The following is a 9,671-nucleotide window of genomic DNA, read 5'->3' as shown; positions in this document are numbered from 1 at the left end:
CTTAAGTTAAAGTATTTTAATTAATCTATCTAACTATTTATTTCCTGCTGAATGTGGTGCTGTCACTCAACTGAGCCGTTTCCAGCTGTCACGGGGGCGGCTCTCGTATCGATCGCTGGCACTGAGAGGATTCTGCTGAGAGGACACTTCCACGTGAGCTGGACCAGACTCGTTCAGTGCAGTTTGTGAACTGTTGAGCAAAGTGTTTTTGGCAGCAGTGCTTCTTACTTCAGCTCACAGTGCTGACGTCAATGCAGGCGACGCTTTGTGAGCTGTAGATGTCACTGCAGTCAGTGAAGCTGAGTCTCTCTCTCAGTGAGTCCATTACTGCAGGATCCAGAGTTGCTGGGTCTCACTGACGCCTGTGAAAGCATTAAGTGTTGTTACTATCACTGCAGAATTTTACCTGTAAAATTACACTCACACTTATCCCATATTCCTAAAAATGCAACATTTCTAATACTAGAAATATTCCCAGTCCAATATTACTAGGTCAATATTTCCATGACTGTTAACTTTCTCCTCCAATGTTCCTGTTTGCATGCAGCCGTTACCTGATTAATTTTAAACTGAGTTCTTACTGGATTTCGTGTTCAGTGCACAGAGGCCAGGCCGTGTGATAAGACATATATATAATGGTGAAAAGACACATGTGTGGTGCACGGCAGAAAGATGGTTTATCTCAGGGTTTGAGGATGTTTGACTGTGGTTGTGCATACATGAGGGAGGGTAAATATTATTGACAGTCGTTGTAAAGATCAGTACTGTGCATTTCAGCACTGTATATTTGTAATTGTTTAATGGGTTTCTTACTATCCTGGAATTATACTTATTGTACTATTACTACAAGTAAATACCACTAGATTGGAAATTTAGGAAAATGCTCAAAATCTGCAAATTGCAGAGTAAAAACTCAAATTTTGTGAATTTAATTTTTTGGACTAATATATATGATACTGATTTGACACAAACCTGGTGCCACTTTTTAACAGTGTTTCAGTGTCAGGCTCTTGAACCACATCACTCATGTCAGTCATCACAGCACAATTAACCTACAGGTATATTAACAGTGTAGTTATTCAAAACGATCATGAATCAATCAATCAATCAATCAATCAAACTTTATTTGTATAGCCCATATTCACAAATCACAATTTGTCTCACAGGGCCTTAACATGGTGTGACATCCTCTGCCCTTAACCCTCAACAAGAGTAAGGAAAAACTACTTAAAAACCCTTTAACAGGGAAAAAAGAACGTAGAAACCTCAGAGAGAGCCACATGTGAGGGATCCCTCTCCCAGGACGGACAGAAGTGCAATGGATGTCAAGTGTAAAGGAGAACATCAAGATAAAGATAAAGATAAATAAAGATAAAGATAAATCACATGAAGAGTGTTTTCCGACATGTTCTCCATTGGAGTGAGCTGCTGCAGTGCGCGACATCTCCAGAGCACAATTAGAGGACAAGTCTCATATCCCCTGTTTAGTAATTAACAGACTGGCTGATTATTAACGTAAAGCTCCTGAGTCTAATTGCGCAAACTGAAGTTTTCTCTTGTTTGGCAAACAAGTTGACTCTATAGAGAACAGCTCAGAGGGGGCTCGTCCACTCTTTATGCACGTCCTGCGTCAGTGGACACGTCTACAGGGGATTGGACCAAACTGTGCAAAACAAACTTTCTACCTCTGAACCCCAGAGGTTGTCAACTCAGCAGATAAGTTATTTGCAGGCAATTAGAAAGAATCAATGCTCTGACTAATCTGTTGGCATCAAGAGCTTTAGTGAAATATTAAATGGCCTATTTAAGTGTGGAGTACAATAAAACTATTTTCAGTGAAATAAACTAAAAAGATATTAGAGGATGGGATTAATAAAGGATGCAACAAAGAAAACCCCAAGAAAATGTGGTCTCATTATGTTACTTACAGTCCTGATGGTATAAAAATAAGACTTTCATGAAACGTTTATGATTATATATTCTTTAGTGATATACAGCAGTTGTTCTTGACTGAGCATTGGGCAGCCGGCGTGCAGGGTGTCGACGTCTCCCTCACCATTTCTGTGGAGGTTCCACCAGAAGATGGCAGCTCTCTGGGATAAGAAAAAGACAAAAAGGAAAAGTTGAAATGAATTTTAAAAATAGTGCTTTAGTCCAAATTGAGGTTGGACCAAAGTGTTATTTTAATCATAATATTATCTTCCTGGTTAATCCATGAATCAAAATGCACATAAATCCAAAGATATTCAGTTTTCCATGATATAAAAAACAGGAAAAAAAGTGAAGTAAAAAAGTGAAATCCTCACCAATCAATTATCCAATGTTGAATACATTTACAGATGGCAGATTGGCTGAGCAATGTTGTTTTAAAAGGTTGAATGAAATTAAATCAAATTACAGCTAGAGAACAGTAAATGAGGATGTTCTTGGAGCTACAAGTGTATTTTCTGCCATGAATCATTCTACTTATCTCAGACAGAGTTGAATTTCATGCATGAACTATTTTATTAGTCATTTTATCAGTTTACGAGCTTCCGTTATTTTCTGTATAAACAGCCAGGAAGTGAGGTGTCAGTGAAATTAAAGGTGAAGGGTTAAACCCCAGGAATGGTCTGGTAAACCTTCCACTGTAGCTCATTTATCAGACCCAGAAACACCTCCAACCTCCACTGAGGCTCGACTACACAACCGCAGTACTGTGGCGATGATCTTTCAGCACTTTGTCAGCTGCAGTGCAGATGACATTCAGCCACTCTGAATGCAGCCGTTTGATCAGGGTGAAGGCCGCCAGCGGGTTCGCCATCGCAGCCGCCAGGCCTTTATAAAGTCCAGTGTGCAGGTCAGACACTTTGGTGTAGAAGCTGTGTTAAAGTGTGGTTATTAACCCTTGTGTTGTCCCTGCTTCCCCCGGCTGTTGGCCCCCTCACATAGCCCACCCCATATTAGGACGCACACCTAGCGCAATAGACAAGTGAGCAGCCCTTGCAGATGTATTTGTTACACCCGCGGCACATGGTGTGAGTTTTACAGTCCTTTTTCCTGGGGCATATCTGACACCTCTTCCTCTTACTCGCCCCGAGCGGGGCTGCTGCTAGGGCTATGGAAGAGGCCGGACACTCGGGTCGAGCGTCGTAGTCAACAGCTCTCTGTGCGGCGGCGGCGGCTTTTACAGCCTTCACAACCGCGGCGGACGCGTCCGTGCGGGGGATGCGCTCCCTTCGTGCGATGAACGGAGTCACGAGAGCCTTTCCCAGCTGCTCTAGGAACACCCTCCGCTTGTTCCGCTTGCCCGGCATCCAGTCTGGGTTGATCTCTCTCCATATCACGAAGGCGTTGTAAGAAGAGACGTCGAGAATGTTGTGAAAGACGACCAGGGGCCAGCGCGCGGTCATCCTCCTGCAGCTGTACGTTCCGATCACCTTGTCTAGGTTGTCCACGCCACCTTTGTTGCGGTTGTAGTCCAGGACGATGACCGGTTTCCCGTCCTCGCGGCCGCTGATGTCGGCCTCAGGGTGCCGTGTGCTCAGGAGCACCACATTCCTGTTTTTCTTTGGGATGTAGGACACAAGAGTGGCAGTGGGCGTGGATGCGAACTTGGATGAGAACACCTCTCTTCCCTTGACCGCGAGCAGCCTGGTCGGGAGCTCGGGCTTGTTCTTCCGAACAGTGCCGACCACGGTGAGCTTCCTCTCCAGGAGCTGCCGCGCGAGTTCGTATGAGGTGAAGTAATTGTCACACGTGACATTACGACCGTGCAGTCCCTCCGTTACATCGAGCACTACCCGCAACCCCTGGTTCCGTTCTGGGCGTCCGCCGCTCGGCTTTCCGGTGTACACTTGCATCTTCCAAGCGTAGCTTGATTTCACATCGCAGGCCACCCACGATTTGATCCCGTATTTCGCCGGCTTGCTGGGCATGTACTGACGGAATGGACACCGGCCTAGGGAGAAAAACAGGAGGAGAAGAGATGAGAGGAGATGAGATGAGGACGAGGACTAGCAGCCGCTATCTACATAACATAACATAACATAACTAACATAACATAACACAACATAACATAACATAACATAACATAACATAACATAACTGGCCGCTCTGGCTCTTTCGCGCCCTCTTCGGGTTCAGAGGATGGTTGCTGGGAGAATAGCTGTTGGAGAACCTGTTCTCTGGTGAAACGCTCCTGACGCGACATCGTGCCATGGTCCGTGAGAGAGTGGCACACTGAGACTTATATGTGGGTCTAATGTACCCCCCTTGATTTCAATTGGAATCAGGTGTGGGTCTAAATGACCCCACAGAGCACCACAGCGCCCTCTCTGGGGGTCTAAATGACCCCTCCCATGACAATCGAGAATGACAATCCATTGGTCTCAATTACCCCAGGAGAATTGGATCATGACAATCCTTGGGTCCCCCTAACCCTAACCCTGACCGGCCAGGGCTTGCGTATGATCACACGCACGCACTCACGCACGCACACACACACACACAGACACAGACACACTCTGGGTCAATTCGACCCAGGAACAACATAAGGGTTAAAGGAAAGAAGAGGACAACCACTCAATTAGGATTTGGGTTAGAAGCTCGTGAGCTAAAAACTGTTCACAGAAGAGAAAATATCCTTCAGGCAGAACCACGATAGGAGTTATACGAAACTCTGCTGTTCATCAGAGTTGAAATACCAAATACACAATGATTTGTGGTACTTGACACAAACAACACGAAGGAAATAGACAGATCATCTCATAATGAAATAATCAAGAGATACCTTTTTACATAACAGTTCACCTAACTCCAAAGCACATCACTTTATTTATGACCTTATCTGCTTTTATTTGTTTGTCTTTATTCACTTAATTAGATTTTACTTCCCTACATCTAATAACAGCAACCTTTTAAACTTCTGAAAGTTCAGCGCTGGGCTGAAAGGAAACAGCTTTTTGTTCTGACGCCAGAAGAAGAAATTCAAATGAATGTTGGATGTTGACAGATCAGTCAAGCTGATGCATGACATGACTCATTTTCCAACCAAACCACAAAAACACCACAACACTGAAGCTTCAGTGTCTTGGTCAAAGTGACTCCTCCACACATTTTCTTTTTTTTCCCATGGAGAATTCAATCTTCAGCATTAATTATTGGGAAGTGACTTGATGAGTCTTGTTCTGCATCAGTTGGGCTCTTTGCAGCATCATGAAAGTTTCTGGCCAAGGGAAAGAAAAACTTTAAAAGCCATGATTCTACCTGCACAGTTAATTGATGTCATTGTTTTCTTGTAAAGAAAAACCATAAAACAGAACTTTAATTCCGCAACAGTGAAATTGACATTTTTGAGCTATTGGGACATCGTATATCGTACCTTATTGCATCGTATCATTTGGTATTGTATTGAATTGTAGCTTAACTTCTCTTGTCTCATCTAGACTTGTCTTAAATTGTCTTCTCTTTACTTCTATTATATCGTATTGTATTTCATTGTATCGTATCCTATCCTATCCTATCCTATTTTATCATATCGTATCGTATGATATCGTATCGTAGCGTATTATATCTTAACTTTTCTTGTCTCAACTTGTCTCATCCTGTCTTAACCCGTATTGCATTGTATTGTATCGTACTGATCATATGGTATGGTATCATATCCTATCGTATATGGTATGGTATCATATCGTATGGTATCGTGTATTAGGTATCGTATCTTATCTTATCGTAAAGTATTGCATCGTAAAGTATTGCATCGTATCGTATCATATTTCATTGTATGATATCGTACCTTAACTTGTCTTGTCTCAACTTGACTAGACTTAACTTGTCTTGTCTTAAGTTGTATCCTTATCATCCTATCGTATCTCAACTTGTCTTGTCTTAACTTACCTTATCCTAACTTTCATGACTTGTCTTGTGTCTTGTCTTAACTCATCTTAACTTATCGTATCTTATCTCATGATCATATTCTTGTGAAATCTCTGATCATCATTATGTCCACAAACTTTTAATTGTCCACTATATGTTGCAGCTCCAGTACTGTTCACTGGACAAAACCCATCACCACTTTCAAAGTAAAACACATCTGGAAATTAAAGCAGATGTTTCCCTAAATACAGAACAGAGGTGCAGCTCTGTCTCTCTCTCAGGATTTCACAGTCACAAATCTCTGGGGGAATCATTGTTTATTGAATATCCAACATGCAGGTAGAGAATTGTATAGAAACCATCCACCTCCACTTTGCCACCATCACTCACCGCCTGATATCCTGCAGCCTCTCAAACTCGTGGTCGATGTAAGTTCTCAGGTCATCGATCAGCTTCCGTTCAACACTGATCGCCTGCCGGACGTTCAGCAGCGATGTGTACATTTCTCCTGCGGACACAGTCAGGACAACGCAGCCGAACAAAACACGTGTGAGAAGATTCTTCTCCACAGCAAAGAGTTAAATGTCCTTCCTCCTGCAGCAGCTCCACAGTCTGAGCTCCTCTTCCTCCTCCTCCTCCTCCTGCAGGCTCCTCTGTCAGAATCAAACCTGCCTCCAGGTCCTCCTCACATGTGAGATCAGCTTTCACCCACAGCCTGAGGAGATGGGTTTTACACCATTACACTCATCACACTGGTTTATTTCCTCTACAACAACAACAGGAGTATTCCAAACTTTTATTTAGGTTGTTTGTGCAAATTAATCTGATTAAATTATTAAATTTGAGCCTGGTTGCCTGCAAACAACTTGCATGATATACTAAGATTAACTTGACACCTTTATTATAGTCTATATATATAATTATATTTATTTAATTTTATTCATTTGTTTTTAGGTGACGATAAATCACAGCGATAGGTGCATATGGGTCTTAAGTTTGGAGTCACAGCGACATCTGCAGGCGACAACGCTGTACAACATCCCATCTGTAGCAATAAAGCTCCATAAATTTGAGAAGAAAGATTCATTAATTGTTGGTGTAATTAGGCTATTATCAATATTATTATTATTATTATTATTATTGTTATTATTATTATTATGTTAATAGTTTCCCTTCTAATGGACATTGCAAAAAAAAAAAACATATTCAAAGTTTTAATTTGTGTATTTCAGGCCCCCAGAGAACAGATTGACTTGGTGGGTTACATTTTGTATTTTTATTTATTATTGAGGTTTATCTATAACACAATTCTGACACATCTTTACCAGCATCAAGGGAAACTTGCATTTAGGCTGCTTACATACACATATATAAATATTCAAATGGGAATTTCAGCCCACTTATTTGTGCATTGTTCAAACATTTATGGTATTTAAATTTTTATAATATTCGTTATAAAGTGTGAAGCTCTGTCACAGACTTGCTCATGAATCCTGCAGGATCAGCAGTGCATGCTCAATGAGAAACTGAGAGGCTGAAGCACAGCAGCTGCCAGATTGTGTCATAACAACTAAAATTCAATCCCACAACTGTCAACAACCTGTATTGACTCTGGTGGCGGATCCATAAATGTGTCGATCTTGTGGACACACAAGGTTTAATCAGTGTCTGGTTATTTCTTGTTCAGAGATTGTACATTCTGTTCTCTCTGTGTCACAAATAAACTTTGAATTACATCAGTACAACTTGAAATGTTCACTCCCTTTATGTATATGCAAGAACGGGGTTGCTGCAGATTTCATAAAACTAGGTTTAAGACATTTAACAGACACAAAGAAAACAATTTAATACTTTTAAATATGTTTCATGATAACATCGGCACATGTTTGAAAGTATGATGGAAAACCAGTTGGGACATTAGGACTTATAATATTTTAATTCATATCACATGGACTCATATAACACATTTCCACTGATAATAATCATTCAGTGGATCCAGAAATATTTCATGAAATGGGCAATGAATCAAGCAATACGATTTATTTTAAGCTTCTTCTTATATTTTTCATCATGAGACAATGAGCAACCTAAAGCAGCAGTAGTGACAGTGTTTGCTGCAGATCTGATGCTGCTGACTGACAAAAAACAAAAAGGGATTGATGAGTCTTCTGCAGCACAATCAACTGTTTCATTAAGATACAATGATGTTTCATAAACAAAATGACTGTCTAGGACTTTTTTAATACCCTCTGAGGCCTTTTTGGAGGAAAGAAATTTAAATTTTGTTTTTGAAAGGACTTGTCATAACTTAGCCCGTATTTTTTTAATGAATTTCACACTTAAATGGCAGATACACATGGCATATACATTTACCCAGAAGAACAAGGACTTTGTGTTTTGTCACCATTACCTACAATGGAAGTGCATTAGGAAGCGTCTCTTAAAGGCGTGTGTGTGTGAAAAGTAAGAATATAAACCTGTCTCGTGTCTTTAATCTTATTTAATTCTACGACCAGGGTTTGACTTTCTTTGAGCAGCAGAGGAACGTTTTCCCGATGTAGCCCCTGAGACTCTGGTCTCTGAAGCCGTAGATGAGCGGACTCAGAAAACGTGGGATCAGGATGAAACAGAAATAATTAAAAAAGGCGATGTCCTCTGGTTGCCAGTTGGCGTGCAGCACTATGAGAGTCTCAGTGATGGGATGGCTGAAGGCCAGCACGCTCAGCAGCAGCTGGAAGCCGTGCAGCAGCACCGTGTGCATGGCTTTGTTCACGGACACTCGGTCCTGTCTCAGCTTCCTGGTCTCCAGCAGGATTCTCACATATGTAAAGAGGATGATGACTGCGACCACTGCAAAGAAGAGCAAACTGACAGCAGCTTCGAACAACGTGTGGATAGGAGAGGGGTTGATAAGATTAGGTTTGCAATGCACAGGGGTGGAGAGGACATCCACAGAAGGGTCACGTTTCCCGATGGGGAAGTCAATGACAGGGAAGATGCAGCTGATGAACCATAGAGACAGAATAATGATCCAGATACGGTCTGAGCGCCAGGAGGCCGGGCATCGCAGGGGGTAGACGATGGCAATGTAACGCTCCAGTGACATGGTGGCCAGGATAAAGGGGGTGTTATGGAAAGTGGCAGTGGATATGAAGATCAGGGGAACACAGTATACCAGAGCAAATTTCACCCGACCCATGACGAAGAGGAAGAGCAGCACAGAGGTCATGAGCTGGAGGGTGTCGTTGACCAGCATGGAGGAGAACAGGATGTAGCGGGACGTGTCCAGGAACTGCCTGTGGGACGCAAAGATGTGCAGCATGACAGCGATGCAGCACAGGAAGACGCAGAAGAACGGGATGACCACACACACCTTGATGATCACAGACAGGCTCTTGTGGGAGGTTGCGTTGGTTTGAAGCTCAGTCAGATTCTGCATTTTGCAGCTGTGGAGGCCGGGGAGCACACATGTTAAAGCACTTAAAGCTCCATGTACATACTGAGAAATAAGATGAATACACACATAAAAGCAACAACATAATCTACTTGATAACTTACAGAAAACCTCCAGCATTGTAAATACTCCTTTGACTGTAAAGCAGTTTGAACTTTGTCTCAATAAACATCCAATTTTCATAATAACAAAGCACTTCATTCACCTACGAATGTCTTCGTCCGTCAGAAGAGTTCAGATTTCTATTCTTCTCATCATAAGATGTGTCTTCGATGAACGTTCCTGAGACGTTCTCCCTCTAATCTCTGGCCTCGTTCCTATATGTTGTGTCTGATATAGGCCCGATTCCTCAGAGATAAAG

General features: G+C 42.1%; 2 protein-coding genes across 2 annotated transcripts in view; both read right to left on the bottom strand.

Annotated features, from left to right (window-relative positions):
* The window catches only part of LOC117773086 (odorant receptor 131-2-like), a 2,944-nt gene extending 2,804 nt beyond the window's left edge, over nucleotides 1-140 (bottom strand). Inside the window, exon 1 of the mRNA XM_034604781.1 lies at nucleotides 72-140. The gene's annotated coding sequence lies outside the window, so the exon portion shown is untranslated. The remainder of the gene's footprint in view (nucleotides 1-71) is intronic.
* An 8,222-nt stretch (nucleotides 141-8,362) lies between these two features.
* LOC117773085 (odorant receptor 131-2-like) lies at nucleotides 8,363-9,295 on the bottom strand. The gene has a single exon (XM_034604780.1). It carries the CDS (start codon nucleotides 9,293-9,295, stop codon nucleotides 8,363-8,365), a length of 933 nt encoding a protein of 310 aa, XP_034460671.1.
* Nucleotides 9,296-9,671: the final 376 nt, after the last annotated feature.

The sequence above is a fragment of the Hippoglossus hippoglossus genome, chromosome 13, assembly GCF_009819705.1.
Source record: "Hippoglossus hippoglossus isolate fHipHip1 chromosome 13, fHipHip1.pri, whole genome shotgun sequence".
Taxonomy (NCBI): domain Eukaryota; kingdom Metazoa; phylum Chordata; class Actinopteri; order Pleuronectiformes; family Pleuronectidae; genus Hippoglossus; species Hippoglossus hippoglossus.
This window is presented reverse-complemented; position numbering and strand designations above follow the sequence as displayed.

Bases quoted from the DNA above. Each gene is read 5' to 3' on its own strand.
- LOC117773085 (XM_034604780.1), bottom strand. From the start codon at position 9,295: ATGCAGAATCTGACTGAGCTTCAAACCAACGCAACCTCCCACAAGAGC.